The 21,546-nt window shown below is 41.1% G+C and overlaps 1 protein-coding gene across 1 annotated transcript; it reads right to left on the bottom strand.

Moving 5' to 3' along the window:
* Window positions 1–578: 578 nt before the first annotated feature.
* MC1R (melanocortin 1 receptor) lies at window positions 579–18,674 on the bottom strand. Its single transcript, XM_072422601.1, has 2 exons — window positions 18,269–18,674; window positions 579–2,767 (listed from the first exon to the last, which is right to left on the bottom strand). Exon 2 carries the CDS (start codon window positions 2,759–2,761, stop codon window positions 1,817–1,819), a length of 945 nt encoding a protein of 314 aa, XP_072278702.1. The 5' UTR covers window positions 2,762–2,767; window positions 18,269–18,674; the 3' UTR covers window positions 579–1,816.
* Window positions 18,675–21,546: the final 2,872 nt, after the last annotated feature.

The following is a 21,546-nucleotide window of genomic DNA, read 5'->3' as shown; positions in this document are numbered from 1 at the left end:
GGCAAACAAACCCCTGGTTCACTTTGCTGCAACAGTGAAAAAAAAAATCCTCCCTAATCCCATGAGGCAATGAGATATTTCATGGATCAACAGTCTCTGTTATCTTTACTTTACTATTTTAATCCCCAGTTATATTCTGTGCTTCTAGAAAAGCATCCAGCTTTTTCCTAAAGCAATCTATAGTAGTTGCTAAAACTTTGAGAGCCTTTTTCACATTTTCACAGACCTTACAGTGAAGAATCCCTTCCTTATCTTGAGGGTTAAACTCTACAGTGGGTGCACAGACAACAGAAAAAACTGGACTGTGGTTTGTACCCTTTGCCATACCATCCAAAAATAAGAAAAAGTGATTTATGATGTACTTAAAGCCCCCCCCAACCCTTTACCACCTACTGAAGGTTTGTGCATCTGACAATAGTAAAAGGGCTTTGAAAAGGTGAAGGGGCTTCATGGTGACTTCAGCCCGTGCCGGTGCCTAGGATCCATATTGGCTCCAAAAGGATCAGGGGAGAAGGTGCTGCACTAAAGCATCACTATTACCTTGAAAATTGAAAATAAATATTTCTTAAATTCAAAGCTTCTCATATGTGTTTATTAGTACCAACAAGTTGTTCAGTGCTTTACAAAGTACATAGAATACATATAGTTTACATCAGTTCCCATCTCCAAAGGAGTTCGTGATCAAATGTCCTTATCACAGTCATGCATTAACGTCATCAGAAATCATTTTATTATGTACTAATATGTATTTATTTCAGGGTTGTTAATGAAATATTTATTGTGACAGTACAGCAAATCAAGGCTAGCTTTTAAGTTGAATCATTTTGCATTATAAAGAACCATTATCGGTCTTTGAAACTGTGCTTTAAAGTGTTCATTGAGCTATAGGTCATCACAATAATCATTCAGCTGAAGTTTATTTTTAATAAAGGTGTTTGCAATGTCCTTCAGTGACTGCTGTCATCTTCTGTGCTGGATGGATAAGTACATTGGATTCGTATATTGGAAAATAGACAAGGCCAGGAAGATAATGGGCATCACTTCAGTCACAGCCAAAACTGTGAATGACCTAGAATCCAGTGCATTGCTCATTTTGGAGAATCTACACCAGGGAAACCAACAAATGAGTCAAAAAAGCTGAGTTTAGTCCGTGTCACTAATTGAGCCTTCTGGTGCCTAGAAGAAGATCAATTGCTTCCACCAATTATGGTGGAAGCATCCAAATGGTTCTCCATAGCAGCTAATCAAGTTTTTCGGCCCATTCCACCATGCTGAACTGTATACTGTAGGACTTCTGTGGTTGTGCCAGTTCTATCTGTGAGCAGATGCCACCATATTGTGCAGAGTTCTCCAGTTTCCAAATCTTCAAGTTCCTCAATAGACCGGAGGCTCCATTTTTTATAGGCAATGACTGACTGAAGGTGCCATATGAAGACATCATCACCATATATCAATAATGGAGTTCATGCACCAAAAGGTTCTTTATACATGAATGTCTTTATTGCCCCACAAACTTTACAAATGTCTTTATTGCCCCACAAACTTCATCCACATTCCAGATCTCATTTTCCAGGACCTAATAAAGGGTTAACTTTATTAGGTATCTTAGGCATTAGTCAGATACATGAAGTTTCACTTTCATCATTTCTTTAGTCTCCTTGTTATTTACATCTATCATTTAAAAGTTTATTTTTGTACAATGTAACTTTGAAGGCATTGAGTTTCATGCCCTTACATCAATAGGGGGGGAAAGAGAGAATCTTTTAGAAGTTCAGACCTTGGCTAAGCTTCTGTTCCCCCTAACCCCCTCGTACCATCATTGTGAGCAAAACACAATATCCCTCAAGGTTTTCCTGAGCTCCTGACTTCTAAAAGCATAGATTATAGGGTCGATAATGGAGTTAAAAATGATCAGAACGTAGCTGATGTTGAAATACTTGAAGTACTCCAGGCAGAATGGGTGCTTGGGGCAGGACACAATTAAAGTAAGATGTAGGAAGAATGGTCCCCAACAAAGGAAGAAGATTCCGAGTAACATAGTTAAGGTGATGGCTCCTCTTAGTTTGGTTGCCACTTGATTTGGGGAAAGTCTTCTTTTTACCCCTTTCTGTTGGGCCGAGATGATTTGCGAATGGCGCCTTGCCAAGATAAACATGTGGATGTAGAGTCCCAACATTAAGACCAACATGAAGATAAAAAACACGATAAGACAGAAGATGACGACATGGCTGTTGGAAAACACGATGAATGTAATGCTGCAAGCCGTACTGGCCAACCAGATCCCAACAATAGCATTGACTACTCTCCGTTGGGTAATTATGCTGTGATATCTCAGAGCGTAAAAGATAGTAACGTATCGATCTACAGCAATGGCTCCGAGAAACGACAGCGACGTCACCAGAGAACACAGGATCATGGTGTCCACAATGTTGTCCATCATTTTAACCATCGGTTCATTGTAGCCTATAATGGCATTGCTCAGTAAGATCAGGATCACTGTCTCTATGAGATTGCTAATGCTGACCAGCATATCAGAAGCAGCCAAACAGCAAATGAAATAGTACATAGGAGAGTGGAGATTGTGATTTCTTGCTATGGCCACCACAACTAAAATGTTCTCCAACAAGCTGAGAATACACAAGAATAAGAAGACCCCTTTAGGAACTTCGATGTGGATGATGTTGGTGTCGTTGGGTTTTGGCGCAAGTACAGTCGGAAGACTGTCATTGAGATCTGTCTGTAGTAAAGTAAAGTTGATCATTGTGAACTGTGGAGAAAAAAGATAACAGGTTAGAAAGGATGGTCATACATCTTACATGGTTAACATCTAGAAATGTGCAAAAAATACATTTAATGGTATATATATATTTTTAAAGACCATGGTAGAGACATTAGATTGTGAGCCCCTTTGAGGGACAGCTAGTGATATGACTATGGGCTTTGTACAGCGCTGCCTAATATGTCGGCGCTATATATAAATAAATACTTCTATATATATATATATATATATATATATATATATATATATATATTTTTTTTTATTTATATATACTGTGTAATAATAATTATATATGTGCTGCAGATGCTTTAGATCAGAGGTGTCAAACTCTGGCCCGAGGGCCAAATCTGGTCTGCGAGGGGGTTTTGTTTGGCCCCCCAAAGAGTTTTGAAAATGAATTGCATCTGGCCTGCCTGCCACTACGTATTGCAGCAAGTGATGCCTCTACTACAATTCTCGGCATCACTTGCGTTTATAGAGCAGTGGCCTGTTCTGTTCTGTTGCAAATATTATATAGAGAACTGGTGAAAGCTATAACAAACATTGGGGACAGGTTACCATTGAATTTTTACTCAGAAGGCTAGAAATAGAGAAAGAGGCATAAGATTTTTTCTTGAATAAAATTTTTAAAAATTCTTAAGCCTCTTATCCTTTTATAGGCTTGTTGGAGATTGAATGTTAAGCAATAACTCTTTGTTTCCATATGAAAATGTTTTATATTTATTGAGAAGGAAAAACTTCAATTTTTTCAAAAAATTTCACATTTGGCCCCAGACTTAGTCTAAGTTTTTAATTTCGGCTTTAGATGCTGGAGCTGCTCCCTCTCTGACCGGCTTTAAAAGATTTTTATTACTACCTCTGTCCTCTTTAAAACCAAACTCCAAATGATTAATCAGCCCCAGCCCCAGATAGAAACAAAAATTCAGCTTTACCAGAATGATCACTTTCAGCCTGGAGCTGTATATTGCAGCACTTTTTTTTTACCATAAGATGTCCTTTGGTTTGAAATCTTCCTGTGTCATTTTACCTGGAAGACTGAGGACATACTGGTAGTGCAGGACTTTATGAGCCATACAACAAAGGGGCTTTAATGTGATAAAGTGTAATGATTAGGAGCACAGAGGGCATTACTGCTATTCTCTTCTTCATGCAGGGCTGCCCATTGCTGGGAGGAGGTCACACTATTCATAATACAACCAATCTAAACAAAAGGTAATACAAAATGTAAAGGAAAGAATACACCCAGAGGGACCTTCATAGGAGAGAGAGGGTACTATAAGCAGGTTTTTTCAGGTTTTAAATGTCATCCATGGGTGTCTCTTTTTTGTACGCTATCCCCAGCTTGTTCTGACACCAATTACCTGGACAGAAAAGGAGGGGGTGCCAACAGCAAAAACCATGATGATGAATGTACCCAACCCCACTCTAAAAAAAAGTTTTGACTAGGGTTGGCTTTTAACTTTTTAAAAGTTTAGATACCTGAGATAATTACTTAAGATGGACTTTTATGTGATTTATTATTTAATGATTATTAATTCACTCTTGATTGCCATTGCTTTTACATACATAGACACAATAGTGAGAATACGTATGTGCCATATAATAGTCTTATTGCTTGCTGTTCTTCTTTTCTTGTTCATTATATTCATCTACAGGTGTACAAGCGCCCCCTCTAGTGGTCACTTGTATAATTGTGTTTAGAATCCTTTCCCAAGCAAACATTTTATTCATTAGAATCTATTAGAAACAATTACCTTTCTCCAGATAGTTGCAGTTCTTTTACAACCCAAATCTTTTGGTAATGCAGCATACAATTATGCATGTTGCAACATACTGACATTGCAGTCTGCTTTTACAGTTCATAGGGGTGCTATTGAAAATGAAAAAAGCTGCAATGCACCATGGTGCATGTTAATGCATGTTGCAGTAAAATAAAGATTACTGCATTTAGTAAAGTGTGTTTGGCAGAATTCATTTTTTAATGTTAAGAAGTTTAGAAACTTGCTTTTTTGCTTTTTTTCATGCTTATGCAAGGCTGTTCCAAGCGGCTAACAGTCCAGATTAGTGCTTCTGTATTAGGAAGAAATATTTTTTCCTTTATCCCATTTGGCTGTGTGTGTAGTTTGGTATCCTGCTAGCCAAGTCTCAGCACCGGCTGTTCATATCCTAGTTGCAAACTACCCTATTACTTACATTGGTAATACATTCAGGCAGCAACTGGTGAATAGGGAGCTTGCATGAAATGCTTTATTTTAAACTAAAGATAAAAGCAGAATTATTTTTTGTCCTGAGCAAAATACTGAAAGGAGAATTAGGAGAATAGTACAGCCTAAATTGTAAGCTCTTCGGGGCAGGGTCCTCTATTCCTCCTGTGTCACTGTCTGTATCTGTCTGTCATTTGCAACCCCTATTTAATGTACAGCACTGTGTAATATGTTGGTGCTTTATAAATATTGTTTAATAATATTAAAATAATAATAATTAAAGTTTGCTAAATAAAAACTGTTGACAGGCATCCTTTTTAATGGCAGAAAAGACTGAAGTAAAGAGACCCTGCACAGTGCACCATCTTGTGCCAGGACATAGTACCCCCCATGCATAAGCACAGGGTTACATCATCCAAACCTGGCCAATAATGGTGGCCAAAGATTCTGGACCCGGAAGAATAGAGGGTAAAAAGGAAGTGTCAGTGACCAATGGCAGCACAGACATTGCATTGCCGGGAGGGCTTCTTTTGGCAGGCCAGTCTTCTATATTGTTCAAATGTGATGTCCATTCTTGCACATTATGGCAAACAGCTCCAGAGGTCTAAAACAGAGCATTATATGATGTCTTGGATGGGGTTTTAATAGGTACTGCTTGCTTTTAGGAAAGAATGGAATGGGATCTGGCTTACCGGGCAAAAACTATCAAGTTGCCCTTGTTGGATACAGGGCAGGAGTAATGGGCATGGGCAGAGCGGGAAGGGCTATATGTGACTAATATGTGGTGCCAAGGTTTAGAAAGGCTTTCCAGTGCCCTACTTACTGTACCACAGCTTTCTAGTGCCCCAGTACTAATAGGGGTAGATATCAATGGAATAGAGATAATACCAATGACAGGCAGATATTATCAACAACTAGCAGATATTAATGGCATACTAATAGTACCAATGACACTAATGGCATACAGATATAATGAACAACAAGCAGATATTATTAACAATCAAATAGTACCAATGACAGGCATTTATTTCCAATACCAGTCAGATACTAATGGCATGAAGGGTGTGGGGGCTGCCCTGTCACTGATAAATTTTGGAGGCCATATATGACTTCTGCAGATATATTGCATGTGCCCAATACCACTGACATGTATATATCATTGAGAGTTTTAGACAAATACTAATGACACAGGTTTACCAAATTGTTCTAATTACCAAAGATTAGCAATTTCCAACGACATGCAATTATTACCAATGACATGTAAGTAACAACAGATAGAAATTTCAATGTAGATATCAATATCATGATAATATAACCAATGACAGGCAGATATTATCAATGACATGAAAATATTACCAATGACAGGCAGATATTACCAATGACAGGGAGATATTACCAATGACGGGCAGATATTACCAATGACAGGCAGATATTACCAATGACAGGTAGATATTACCAATGGAAGGCAGATATTACCAATGACATGAGGATAATACCAATGACATGAAGATATTACCAATGACATGAAGATATTACCAATGACAGGCAGATATTACCAATGACATGAGGATAATACCAATGACATGAAGATATTTCCAATGACATGAAGATATTACCAATGACATGAAGATATTACCAATGACAGGCAGATATTACCAATGACATGAGGATAATACCAATGGCAGGCAGATATTATTACCAGGTAGTTATCAATATGATTCCACTAATAGGCATCTTCCTTTGACAGATAGACAGATATCTCAGTGACACGCAGGTGATCAGCAGGTTCTGGAGGTATTGTTATAGTAGATGTGGGATTCTGTGGTTGTCCCCCATGGCTCATGCAAGGCCTTGCTGCCCTCCCATGAAATACACACACTGCCTGCCATGTCCTTGTGGGTATAGAGAGGGCACGCTGGGTGAGGGCAGACAAATGTGGTTTGGGTGCACATGGATGATCCTATCTGTGTGTGCAGATCATATAGTAAGAAACTATTTTAGTGCTGCTGTGATGATGTCTGGCACTGTGACTTTGCACCAGCTTCCTTGCTTTATGTGATCCTAAACGGTGTCGGTTAGACCAGACGTCTGGAACTCCAAATTTGCCTCTCTTGCTACCACCTACCATAAACTCTGCCTGGAACCCCATATACGCATCTATCTCCCAACCGCTCTGACCTCTCTGGAGTACCAACTACACTTCTCCAACCGCTGGCTGCCTATAGCCTTGGGTTTGGGACCTGACCACACATCATACTGAATCCCGGCTGTCTCCACACCAAAGCCCCTATCCGTATTTTTTTGGTGGGGTGATCATAAAGTCCGTGACCTGGAGACACCTTGCAACCATTATCAGCTGGCCACTACAATTACCAGCCCATCACATCTTGTGGGGTGCTCAGGTGATAACCAGGTGCCACATAGACTCCATGTCCCGGGTGATCCCGTGTTACCTTCCGGTAGGGGATCTGACAGATATGCAGACTCCAGTGGCAGGCAATTTTAAGTAGCATACAAAAAAGTAATAGAAAGTCAGTGAAGGCAGTAAGTTGCAGGCAGATAGGTGACAGAGCTTGGGCAAGATTAGGGGAGGCCTTTTTTGTGCCCCCACTTCTGTAATAAGTCACCACCTCCCCAATGCTTTTCACATAACTAATGTCCAAACTGTTTGTGGGGGGAAGCAGACACAGTAAGTGCAGAGAAGGGTCCCCAATAACATCAGCATTGATTTCTGCATCAATACACTGAGCTATGTAACTCCTTTGGGGGTGTCTAAGACACCCCAGTGTGTCCTCATGACATTGATCATAATTCAACTCAAAAGACTGGGGGCATTTTGTGGCAAAAACGAAGTACTGCGAGAAAAGTGCCAAACTGAAAATGAATATTGTAGTGCAGGTCAGCAACCCGCGGCTCTTCAGCCCCCTTGTTGTGGCTCCCTTCGGCCTTGACATAAATTAACGGTTATTTACCGCGGCCTGCGGGGTAAAGGGACACTCCCTCTCCTCCGTATGCATTGCGGAGGAGAGAGATTTCTGGGGCAGCCCTGGTTGGGATCCATCAGCGCTGGACTTGGAGAAGTCCCTTAATGATAGGAGTCCCGTTACAGGTAGTCCCCGAGTTAGAGACATGCAACATACGTCCGAGATATGAACGGGGCTTCCCTGCTTGATGCATGAGGCTTGATGGGGGGAGGGGCAGTTTGCATCATTTGCAGAAGAAATCTTTTGCTAAACACAGCTGAGACTGAGCACTTCTGTAACATTTTGTAATTGTTTAATGTCTTAGACAAACTCTGCAGTTGTTTCTTTTTGCATATCAAAGCACAGCTTGCTCCACAAGTTAATGAATGTCTAGGTTCCATAAAGTTTTTTTTTGCTTTGTTTTTGATTAACTCACAGTGAAGATTTTATATGGTAACTAACACCATGCTGCCTAATAATAAGTTGAGACAAACATCTGTCCTAATCGCATTTATTAAAATAATGTACCTGTTGTGACTTACATACAAATTCAACTTAGGAACAAACCCACAGTGCCAATCTAGAATGTAACCCAGGGACTACCTGTATAGTACAATGGTCACTGGGGGGTCCTGAGCAAATATGAAGTGGGGTCTCCACATTTACAGCATTTTAGGTACCTACACCCTCTCTCATTCTGTTATTTGGAACCGTGGAGAAAGCTCCTTTTTGATGTACAGCGCTGCATAATATGTTGGCGCTATATAAATCCTATTCAGCTTTTGAGTAAGATTTTGCTGTCTTCTTTAAATTACATGCATCAGAGGATCACAATTCTCTTTATTCCCGCAGCACATTCCATCTACCACATACAAGCAAATTGTATTAATCTCAGTTTGCAATTTCCTGGTATTGTGTGTAATACATGAAATGGGATTGAATAATAGTTATTGGGAAGCTGCGTACAATTTTTTACAAGCCAAACCACAGACTTGTGAATTTTCCTACTCAGTAGGGTGTATGAATGTAAAATATAAGTCTAGTTAAGTCTTTTATTTTTGGATAGAATGGGGAAGGGTTGGAACATGTGTTATATTTTTACCGCTCCAGGACTGCAGAAAAGTGTCCCCTTTCGGGACAGACAGGAAAAAGGGAAAATCTTCATCACAAGTTAAATTAAAAATGCTTTTTTCAGCAGGATAAGGGACAGCTTCACTTTTTTTTTTTGTCACTTTTTTTATTGTTGTCTGTGTCCCTATTAATAGGATTGCCCAATTTTTTTTACCCTGATAGTACGCCAAATAGACAAGGGTTCTTATTTTTACCCTTAATAAACAATTCAAGTTAAACATTTACCTCCTAATAAAAAAAAATGTGCAACAGAAAAAAATAAGTCGGCCTATACAGTTTTCCTTAGTTTTCCATTATAAAGTCCATATAATGCAGCATGGGGTGGCAACAAAGCTTCACTGCTCCAGAATTTAAAGCACCGTTGCCACTTTCAATAGGATAGATGGGGGTGTGGCTACCTTTAATGTCAATGCTGATTCCTAGACTTGTAGTTTGTCAATCATCACCTGGCCACACGCAGACCCGCCCACTTCTTGCTTGATTGACAATACTGTCCCGTACTAAATCCCTCCCACTAGGAGCTGCAGGGTCTTTGAGCAAGTAGGACACAAATGAAGGCTCATCCAGAGAGGGTTAGGACGTTTTGGTTTCTTTTTTTCCAAATGTTGCAAAGAAACAGATTTTTACTATTTGAGGCTTGAGCATGACATAGTAACTACCTTTAGTTCTCTTCAATTCTATCATACAGGAGCCTTTAGTTTCTCAATATGAAAAACTTATGAGCAATTCAACCATTTAATTCAACACATTCCTTTTATAATTATTCCTAATAATTATGTAGTGACCTATGACAATGAAGTGTTTATTCTCCAGACTTTCAGCGGAAAATCTGAAGGATGATCTGGTTATTCGCTATGGGCAGCATAAAAGGAGCCTGATTTATTAAAGCTCTCCAAGTCTGGAGAAGATAACTTTCATCAGTGAAGCTGGATAATCCAACTAACCTGAAATGGATCTGGGCCAGGATTCTAAACATTTCCTAGCAAAGCGCAAATTACTTTTACAAAATCTATTCCAGGTTTGCTGGATCACCAAGCTTCACTGACGAAAGTGTATTCTCTCCAGCCTTTGAGAGCTTTAATAAATCAGGCCCAAGGAGTCCATTCTCTAATCAGTTTGTGGCAATAGAAGTCTGAGTATTCTGTGATTTTTTTGCAAGCTTGTTCCAGGTCAGTGACTGGAGAGGGATGTCAGAATTTAGAATCCAAAAGATAGAAGCGCCATCTAGCATATTTCCTTTTATAATGACTCGAGCAAGCAGGTGCATGTAAACTCAATGAGACTCAATGGGCCTGATTTATTAAAGCTCTCCAAGGCTGGATTAGATACACTTTCATCGGTGAACCTGGGTGACACAGAAAACCTGGATTGGATTTCTTAAAGTCATTTGCTGTTTGTTAGCAAATGTTTGCAATCCTGGAGCAGATCCATTCCAGGTTTTTTTGATCACCCAAGTTCACTGATAAAAGTGTATCCTCTCCAGTCTGGGAAAGCTTTAATAAATCAGGCTCAATGTCTCTGCGGCCACCTGCACTTCTAAATTTCATTCTATCACTGAGAAAGTTTCCTTTGAAATCCACCAGGGAAACCATTATTTTGTGAGTGTCCCCTGGGTCCTCTACTGGTCTTTCTGACCTGGTTCCTCCACATCGCTCTCTGGGTGCCAACTAGGGATGAGCGAGAAGGCCTCTAACACTCTCCCGAAAATGTTCTCGAACTTCCGGTGGGTTTCCGAAAATTCAACGAATTGATTTTGCGATTTCTATTAAAGTCAATAAGCCGATTTTAAATAATAATAGTAAAGCCCTCATACATAGTAAAACCACCAAATTTGCTAGTTAAGTGTGGGAGAACAGTGGCAAAAACGAAAAAATACAAAAGTTCCAAAAGCCCCGAAAATGGCAGGCAAGGTGACAGCAGGCAAATTGGATTTTTGCGTGATTGACAGCGCCCAGAAGGCAGAATAAACATTAGGACATTCAGAGGGGGTGAACTAAACCCACCAGCAACAGTCTCTGCCCTCAAAACAGCAGGAAAATGTGTTGCTATTTGATGTACGTACCCCTATTGAATTTACATTAGGCATTTAGGTGACATTAGGCAAAAGGATGGAGGACCAGAGACAGAGCGTGGGTCAGCGAGAGCAGTAGCAATGTGTGGCCTCTGGTCAGCTATCGCCAGGGAGACCGCATTGGTAAGAGTCATGGAGAGCTGGGTGTAGTGCATCATCAATGCCACCCAGAAGTGTACAATTTTAGTAAATGGAGTACTGACAGGTGGCAGCAGTAACAGCATGAGGAGGCGGTGGGCCCTGAGACGGATCGTGGACGGCATTAGTAACTGGCATCTAGAGCTGGGTTTCGGGCAGACAGCAGCAGTAACAGCATGAGGAGGAGGCGGTGGCCCTTGAGATGGAGCAAGGACGGCATTAGAGGTTGAGGCCATCACCTATATGGACAGTGTAGAAGCTGTAGCTTTTGGAGACATTGCTGTGTAGGGGACTGCCTTTTCCTATCTGCTAGCTGTAACTTTGTAAAATGCAAATAAAGTTGTACAAGTGTATCCTGCCCCTGATAGTGGTCTTGGAAAGGATATAAGAAAATGCAGGAAGTATAGGGGCAGCATTGGTAACTGGCATCTAAAACTGGGTACTGGGCAGACGGCAGCATGAAGAAGAGGCGGTGGGCCCAGAGACAGAGTGTGGACAGCATTGGTAACTGGCATCTAGAGCTGGGTGTAGTGCATCGTCAATGCCAACCCAAAGTGTGTAATGCAAATATTGGAAATTTGTGAATAAGGGCCAGACCAAGATGTTTCGTGCGCTGTCACTGTTGCTGTTGTCTGTGGTGCCGGAAGCATTAGGAAGGTAGATGATATTGCTAGTTTGCATCATGAAGTGGATGACATGAATGCCAACCCTCAATCTTACAATACTTAGCTGAAAAATTAGGCAAAGGCAATGGTACCTATCAGTATGGCAGTACTGGGGGTTTTCATCTGCAGTTTGTTGGCCTCCCGGTAGCAGCAGAAATGTAAAGTAAATTGCTAGCTGGCACAATGGCAGACATGACACTGGGGAAGAATGCCATCCCTGGACGTTGCGATAACTAGCGGAAAAATTCAACCGAGGCAGGCTCAGCTGACAGGATGTTTGGTGATAGGCAGCCACAGACTCAGCACAGGAGAAGTGTGGGTTCACAGAGACATCTTGGTTGGCCAGTGAGTCCTTGTGTCAGTTAATCAGTGAAATCTGCAGTGGGGGTATGATAGTTGTTAGTAACCCACCTTTCATTCATTTTCAAAAAGGTGAGGCAATTGACATTTTCCGGCGACAGTCATGATCGGTTGTCCGTTACCACTCCGCCAGCGGCACTGAAGGTTCTTTCGGACAGGACACTGGATGCCAGGCATGAAAGAAGCTTGATGGCATACTGTGCCAACTGCGGGCAGATTTCAAGCCTGTTGACCCAAAAATTAATGGCGTCACTACTGTCAGGACAAGCCACCTCCTCATAACTGCTGTCGTCAACACCACCACCAACAGCCAGAAAAGAGCCAACGTAATTGTGCACCACTCATCCATTCTCGATGGTTATGCCCCTCCACTTCACGTGTTTGAGGTGGCTGCATCAGGTTTCGCCAGGCATCCAGAAAATAACCCTTGTCTTGGCCTACACTTTTGGATGTGTGCGGCCTGCTGCCACTACAGGAGGATACGGTGGAGGCGGTGGCTGCCTGAGCTCTCTTTGTGGAATGTGGTGCACCGAACTCCTCATTCAGCCGGTCGCATAGTATTCTGCTCAGGCGGGTCACCTTTTTTTTTCTCTTGCGCCGGGTTGAGTAAAAACTGTGACATTTTGTCTTTGTAGCGGTGATCCAGAAGGGTGGCCAGCCAGTAATTATCCCATTTTTTGATGCTGCAAATGCAGGGGTCCCTCTGTAGGCATCGCAACATGTGGACACACATATGAAAGAGGGGTTCCCTGGGCTCATCCTCCTCCTGTGCCTCAATAGGCGCCAAAACATCTTCCTCCTCATCACCCACCTTAAAGCTTCAGCAGTTCCTGTTCATCTTCAAGCTGCAGCAGTTCCTGTTCCATTGGAACATGACAGCACAAATGCGGGTTGGAGGGGTCCTCTCCAGCAGCCTCAACATGGTCTCCCTCATCATCGTCATCATAATCATCTTCCTCCTCCTCCTCTTGAACCTCCTGATGCTGGCCAGTGTCCCTTCTTGCACCTACTCATGCTGGCTGTGCGCTATGGAGTGTAATGTCACCCTCATCCTCCTCCCCCATTTCTTGCCCTCCTCTCCCATTGCCACTTCCCATCAGGCCACACAGGGTATTATCAAGCAGAAAGATGATGGGAATGACATTGTTCCAGCCTGACTGCTCCCGACTCACAATATTTGTGGCCTGCTTAAAGGGGGCCAGTACCTTGCACAGCGTCTCCATCTGCAGCCACTGGTCACTGGTAAAATAGCTCAGTTGTGGCTGTACCAAGGGCCCCGCTGCCTCCATGCACCACGCTGACCAAGTAATAGCGGATGGCTAGTTTTTGCTCACGCAGATGCTAGAGCATGTGCAGGGTGGAGTTTCATCCAGTCACAGTGTCAGAAGAAGCCTCTGTTGGCGCTGGATATTGCTAAGTGCCGTGGCGGCAGTAGGGGATCAGCGTACAACGCGTGTGCTTGAGGGAGCCGTAGTGGCATGCCCCCTCACCACAGTGTCCTCCGCTGCTGGCCTTTCAGGAGGAGTGTTGAAAAGAGACGGTTTGCCGGTAGAAGGAATGAAGGAGGAGGGAGAGGACTGGGGTGGCCCATGCTTTCCCACCACACCCCTCAGCGGGGGTACCAGGTGCTGCAATGCTTCTTGCAAATTACTGCCCACTGAGCTATGCAAGGCCACCCAGTGAGCAGTGAAGGACAGGTAGCGTTCCACTCCGTGCTTGGTTGTCCAGCTGTCCATGGTGATGTGAATTTGACTAGACACTGAGAATGCCAATGCCTGAGAGAGATTACCCATTACATGTGCATTTAAACTGGGAACAGCTGTGCGGGAGAAGTAATGCCTGCTTGGTATTTTCCATCGACGCTCGGCACAGGCCATCCGGTCACAGTAGGGAGCCGAGTCCACAATGCTGTACGCAGTAGCTGCAAGGCCAATTGTTTGGCTAGTGGTGAATTGAGTTTGATTACTCTTTTGTTGGTTGGGCTCATAGCCCAAGTGGCCTGAAGGGACTGGAAGCTGAAGGGGTCACTAGAGTACGCCACGAAACCTGCGGCCAGAAGCTGATTCTTCCTCGCAGCTTGAAGTCTGGCTGTCACCAGCCTCTTGAGATGTAGTAGCAATGATAGTTGGAGGTGTAGAAGGCGTCAATGGAGGTGGAAGAGAGGATGCAGATTGCTACGCACCCTTCATCATCTTTCAGCGTGAGAAAGGCCCACACTGGAGAGGTGCATGCAACCACTCTGCTGGTCTTTTTCCTTGCCTGCCTCTGTGTCTGCTCTTGCTCCATCTCCCACACGATCACATCGTCTCTGACTGTTCCTCTGCTTGTGCCCACTCGTCTGTGTGTTCTTTGGGACTTTGTCGGCCCCTTCCATCCCCAGTCTGTTGCTGCTGCCTTTCCTCTACGTCTGTTTCGAAACTGCTGCTAGCCCTTACACGCACCGGTGGTTCCCAGGTGACATCACAGTCATCATCATCCTCATTTTCGTCTAAGCCAACATCTGCTAATGTAGCCACTGATGCAGAACCTTTGCCCAGCAACTGCTGACCACACTCTCCAAGGGTCTCAAAGTCTGCCTCCTGCTCTGAAATTCGCAATGACAGATCCTCAGGCTGCTCGTCAAACAATAAGGGGGAGCTTCCTGTCTTTGTGACGGCTCTGCTGGTTGCTGCTGCTGGTGCTGGAGAGGAAAAGCCTGCTGCACTTGAGGCCCCTGTGACCCATTCCACAATACTCTCCACATGACGTGGCTGTATGATGTATTCCCCGTCTCTATAAATCTACTAGCATACTGGTGATCCGCACACATCTCAGACCTGTTTGACTACTTGTGCTGCTGCCTCCAACAGTTTGCTGCTGCTGCTGTCCTACAGTGGCGGACTCCCGGGAAATATGCTCCCTGCCAGATGCGGCAGGTCGCCCAACGCCTTCCCCTGCGTCTACCACTCATCTTTAACTTATTTGGGCAAAAATGCACCTGTACCAAATGGTCTTTTATGGTAAATAGCAAGAGGTATTAAACAATGAAATATCTGTATTTTTTGAGAGAAATACAGAATTTTTTCTGGCTTTTTGGATAGCTTGCAAGAGGTATCAGACTGAAATATGTGTTTTTTTGTACAGTAGGACAGAAATGTTTCTGCCTCTTTTGAAAAATAGCAAGAAGTAGCAACTTTAACTGCACAATCTGTATATTTCAAGATATACAGAAGGCTCCTAACCTGCCCTGTCACAGTGCACAATGGCTTTTGTGATAGATATGTGATAGATTGAGAAGTATCAGACTGAAATATCTCTTTTTGTAGAGTAGCACAGAAATGTTTTTGCCTTTTTGGATAAATAGCAAGAGGTAGCAAGAAAAACTGCACAATCTGTATATTTCTAGATATACAGAAGGCTTCTAACCTGTCCCTATTCACTTCTCTCTCTGCTTTTTTCTCTGACACAGAACACAAGATGGAGTGACTAACCCCTCCCTCCTTCCTTGTATATATACCTATTCTGAGATGTCTGATGATTGGTGCTGCTGGGCCATGCTGTGCATCCTGGGAGCAAATGATTTGCTCCTAGCCGCGCCATTCCTGCCGGAAATAGTGGGCGTTCCCACCCCCTGCATCTCCCTTTGTTTGGCGAGAACACGACCTCATAGCGAATCACAAGGCCGCTCACGCTTAAATCTTCAGTAAGCGAGAACATCCCGATTCGCCGCGAGATCAAACTTAATACTCTCTCTCCCGCTCATCCCTAGTGCCAACAGACTAGGACCTAATACATAAACATGAAAGCCCATTAATAATAAAATCAAAGGGACGATAGCAATTCTCTTTTTGCCTTTGCCAGGTTCCCCAGAAAATGTTGGCAGTTGCAACAGACTTGTCGATTGCAAGTTGCTGCCTTTTGTACCTCTGTCATATAAAACTGTCATTAATTGCCTGTATTTATAAAACACCCACATAGCATGCAACACAAACATTTATCTGGGTTTTTTTGGCAATGAATACTTATATTGTAATACATTGTCACAGATAAAACAATTTTTATATTATACAGAGGTTTCAAGTTATTTTTTCCCTTTGTGTTATCATGGGGTAAATAGACCAATTGACTATACAACTTAGATCCCTGGCTCTATAAAAAAATAATAATGGTCGTAGCTATATGCCTCTTGTCCCAATGCGTTTCGCCTATCGGCTTCTTCAGGGGATCTGCAGAGATCATTATCACAATTCATTAACACATTTTCAGCCATACTGTATGAAACTAAGGCTAGGTACACACGTGCAATAATTGTCATTAGAAATTGAACGATTAAGAACCGATCAATGATTATTCACGATTATTTTGAACGATTGTATTCTGCACAATTCTGTAAATGCTGAAAGGATAAGATCGTTGAAATATAATCCACCAATAATGTACACACACTAGATACGATCGTTTGAACGATGCCGAGGTGACATGTACAGGAGAAAGTGTATTACAGAACAATCCACAATCACTGAACGTCCGTACACACAATAGATAGCAAACGATTGTTGCCCAGTCAGATCCACCGGGCGGTCGTCGTTTCTAGCAACAATCCTCGTTCATCCGTGTCGTTGGCCAGTTGTTGTTGACTTTTATTGTTAATGATTATCGGACAATCGATCGTTATTCGTTCGTTTTCAACGATAAATATTGCACTTGTGTATGTAGCTTAAGAGTTTATGTAATTGTTGTTTATTCTTGGTATTGTTTATACTTTGAAGGATATTTGTAAACAGTATCTTATCAATTATTTGCATAACATTTTTACCTACAGCACATAAATAACAATCTCTGCAGATCCCCTAAAAAAGCTGGGACAAGAGACGTAAAGCTTCAATCATCATTTTTTATTGAACCAACGATCTAATTTGTATAGTCAATCGTCTATTTACCCAATAATTACACAATTGGAAAAGACCAAGTGTAACTTCTGTATATTATAATAGTTGTTTTCTATGTGACAACTTATTACAATATAAGTATTCATTGCCAAAAAATCCCGGCTTTCTTTCTTTGATTAGTTACGTGGCAGTAATTGATTTATATCAGGAAGGATTGCTATAATTACCTAAAAACATGAACATTTTATTTTTATTATTATTATTATTATATTATTATTATTATTATTAATAATAATAATAATAATAATAATAATAATGAATATGATTTATGTAGCACCAACATATTATGCAGCGCTGTACATTAAATAGGGGTTGCAAATGACAGGCAATCCACCAAAATCCATGCAATTATATGTCCCTTCACACTAACACACACCGAGCTTGCTTAGTAACCAATCAACCTTCCAGGAAGGTTTTGCATGAGTAAAATTTGGAGTTTTAATTTTCAATCATATTCCATTAAAAATAAAAAGATTTCAGCAACTGTTCTGCATTTTGGGCATAAACATGGAATACATAGGAAAGATGTAATAAGGTTTTAGGAAGCCAATGAGCTTCAAATGCAACCTTAGAGTTATAAAAACGTCTTTCAACTTACCCAGACCTGACTCAATCAGCAATTTTTTTAACAGAATGAAAATACAGAAAAAATTAAGGTGACAATGCACATAAATCAAATATGTAATAATATATACAAATATATCAAATCAAATATGTATATGTATATATATATATATATACAGCATTAAATAGAATTTTCTAAAGTACCCTAAATACATAAATGCACATCATCTACAAATTGAAAAAGTAGACCCTTTTGTTTAAGCAACTTAGAGAAAATGCTTTGCTTTGGTGAAAATCAGTAGTGAGAGAAAACCATGGGACCAACTATAAATTCCATTCAGTTAGGTGGATCTGAACCAGGACTCGATCAATGCAAGGCGAGAGTTTTTGTTACTATACCACCATACCAATGCACCTATAAGTAAGTGAAATAAAATATATCAATGTTAGGAATGGTCATACTACCTTTTATGAAGATAAGAACACCTTTGCAATGAGTCCGGCTTTGTCTTGTACTATGTCCTGAATGATGTCTTGCTCACCGTTGGGAGGGCTTTTTATTTGTAGTCCTTTTGGTGCCCTTTGTACATTTTGATGACCTTAGAATCTCAATAAATTTAATAGTTCTGCACTGTGAGCAATTGCTTGTGCTTAGAGCAGTTTCCCACTGTGCTTCTGACATACCAGGCTGGTGTTCTTCTGCTTGGTTAGGCTTAGGGTAGATTAGATGCTCAGGCTTCTCCCGCTGGCAGCAGGTTCGTCTTCTAGCTCTCCCAGGTTGAGCCTCAGGAGGTCTCAGAACGGAACTCATTCACCTTTTCTTCTTTGTCACCTCTTTTTATTTTCTTCTTCTACACCATTCCATAAACCGATGGAAGTGTTTGTTTCAGAAGAAGTTAGTACAAAGACTGTCTTTTTTTCCTTCTGTTTTGTCCTTTAAAGCATCTTTCAAGGCCCCTCCTAGATCTCAGGATGGACACACATGACCAGGGAAGCCAGAGGCAGTGAATTGTTATGAAACGTCTTAAAAACCATGCAATGTGCAACCCACCGCCCTCTAATTAAAAACAAGAAGCTCTTCACTTTGCCGCTCAGAGCTATAGATACATAAACTACTGATTTCATAATGGTTATTTATGGATCACATTTCCGAGCACATGTTGGTATACTATGAATCTTGGATAGTGAACTTTAGGCTTAAAAGCAAAACCATAAGGGGCAAAGCAATGAGTTTACTTTAAAGTTCAAGGAAACTTTTAAAAAAGGCATTTTGGTATAAGATATTTTTTTCAGGAATAAAGAAGATTTTCCCCACCAAAAACAACTAGTCACCAGTATTGCCTATAGCAGTGTTTCTCAACCAGGGTTCCTCCAGAGGATACTAGGGGTTCCTTGAGCAAGGAGCCATTGTGGCTATCAGGTTTAACTGACATAAATGATCCGACTTTTGGCTGTAAAGGTGACATTCATACTATTGGCCAGCAATGTAAGAGGTATTCTTCCCACTGACCACCACACTATTGTACTGTGAGCTATGGGTATAATTATAGGAGGGGTTCCCTGAAGACCTGAAAGTTATTTTAAGGAGTTCACCCACATTAAATAACACGGTCATACTAGTTTTGCTCAAATTTGCCTCGTTTGGAGCCATTTGGCTGAATAGTGGCCAATGTTCCACCTCAAAAGCTAAACAGATGTTGATTTGCAAGTTCTTTGACAGTACACAATGGGCAGCCTCAGGAACGTCAGGAAACCTGTCTGGGCCTATAGCCTAATATTGCATTAGGTAAACTCATACCTAATGTAAATATCATACTTGAAAGCCTGTTGTCCAAGTACATAGTCATGAGTGCTCCCATTGGCTGGTGGTTTTGGAAGTGGGACTGTCCCAATACTCACTAGCCAATGGGAGCATTCACTGATATTAACCCTGACAATGGGCTTACAAGCCCATTATTTACATTCAATAGAAACTTGCAACTAAAGCAAGTTTTAGACTGTGAGCCCATCCAGTGTTTTTGTGATTTAGCAGCTCAATAAAATAAAAAAAAGTTTATTATTAGGGGTTACATACTCTTTAACAATTTAAAATAGCAAAAGAGCTCTAATTTTTGTAATTAGTGAAAGGCTGGACAGGGCGTAAGGCACCATATATCTTTAGATCTCCTGGTTTCAAATTCCAACAATACAGGTAGTCCCCGAGTTACATACAAGATATGGACTGTAAGTTTGTTCTTAAGTTGAATTTGTATTTAAGTTGGAACAGGTACATTATTTTAAAAAAATGAGATGTTTGTCTTAACATAATATTAAGCAGTGTGGTGTCAGTTATTGTATAAAATCCTCACTGTGAATTAATCACAAAGCAAAAAAAAAAAAACTTTATGGAGCCTAGACATTCATTAACTTCTTGAGCAAGCTGTGCTTTGATATGCAAAAAGAAACTGCTGAGTTTATGTTGGTAATTTAGGAGTTACAAGATGTTGCAGACCTTAAAATCACCCACAACCTCAGCTGTATTTAGTAAAATTTTACTTCTGCAAGTCATGCAAACCGCCCCTTCCCCCATATCAAGCCTCTGTAGTGCACACGAGGAAGCAGGGAAGCCCCCTTTGTATCTAGGAGTCGTCTGTATGTCGGATGTCCTTAACCGGAAGACCACATATACTATCTGCATGACTTTAACACTGTAAATTCTACCTAAATCTGTGTATTTTTTCTCCTATTACACTCAATTCCAGGTGAGTCAACTGGTACCCTACACCATGGCGCTGAAAATCCTGGAGAATGAACACTAAGTTGTAAAATTCTTCAAAGACAAGGAAGGATCATATGGTTCTTATTTATAGTAAGCCAGATAACATATCAGTGCTTTATGAATATCGGAAAAATAATGAAAAATAATAAAATATGGTGAATGTGCCAGCTAATTTTAGAATTCCAAGAACCCTCGCACCCTTTTTTTTAGGAAATTCTAGGACCTTGTTGTTTGTCACATTTTTATGTCCCAGGGGGATTAAAGAATCCAATTCACAGAGCTCATTTATCTTTTACTGTGCAGTTAATTATATAAACTGTTTATGTGATACATACCAAGAATCCATAAAATTGAAAAAGTATTTTTTAAAGCTTCAGTCCAATCCAAAATATATCTGAGATTGATGTTAGGGGAAGGGAGTCTTGAAAACATGAATAACATTAGGTACTGATTCTACTGAAGTATATATAAACGCCAAATCTTTTTTCCTTATGTTTTGCATCATGGCTTACCGTATACAGTGTTCCTAAGCAAATTCTATTTTGTGAATCTGCTGCAAATGTTTTTTCCAGTTGTAAACCAACAGCTCCAACTTGACATCTCATCAATTGGTAGGAACCTTGTCAGTCTGCCATGTCTTCAGCTTCAGTACCCCATTATTTATTAGGTGCTACAAGTCTGCATTGGTATTAGATTTAATAATAGCATGCAATTCCAAGCTGCAATATCTAAAGCTAGATCCTTTTCTGACAAGGTGCTGGTGATTTTCTTCTTCATATCCCCAACACTAACCTTTTTGATCACCAATATAATACTTAAGGAAACTTAGGGATGCCTTTTGTTCCCTTGCCCAAATACATCTACTACACCTGCATGTTCTACTTGGCAATTGATATTTGACCTCAGGTTGCGCCTTCCTATTACTTGGATTACCTAGTATCAAGATAACTTGTTGGATCTTTTATCCTAATCCATTAATTGAAAT

Source organism: Pyxicephalus adspersus, chromosome 9 (assembly GCF_032062135.1).
Source record: "Pyxicephalus adspersus chromosome 9, UCB_Pads_2.0, whole genome shotgun sequence".
NCBI classification, from domain to species: Eukaryota; Metazoa; Chordata; class Amphibia; order Anura; family Pyxicephalidae; genus Pyxicephalus; species Pyxicephalus adspersus.
The sequence above is the reverse complement of the archived record's forward strand: the minus strand, read 5'-3'. Positions and strand labels throughout refer to the sequence as shown.

Coding starts and splice junctions, on each gene's coding strand:
- MC1R (XM_072422601.1), bottom strand. CDS start 2,761: ATGATCAACTTTACTTTACTACAGACAGATCTCAATGACAGTCTTCCG.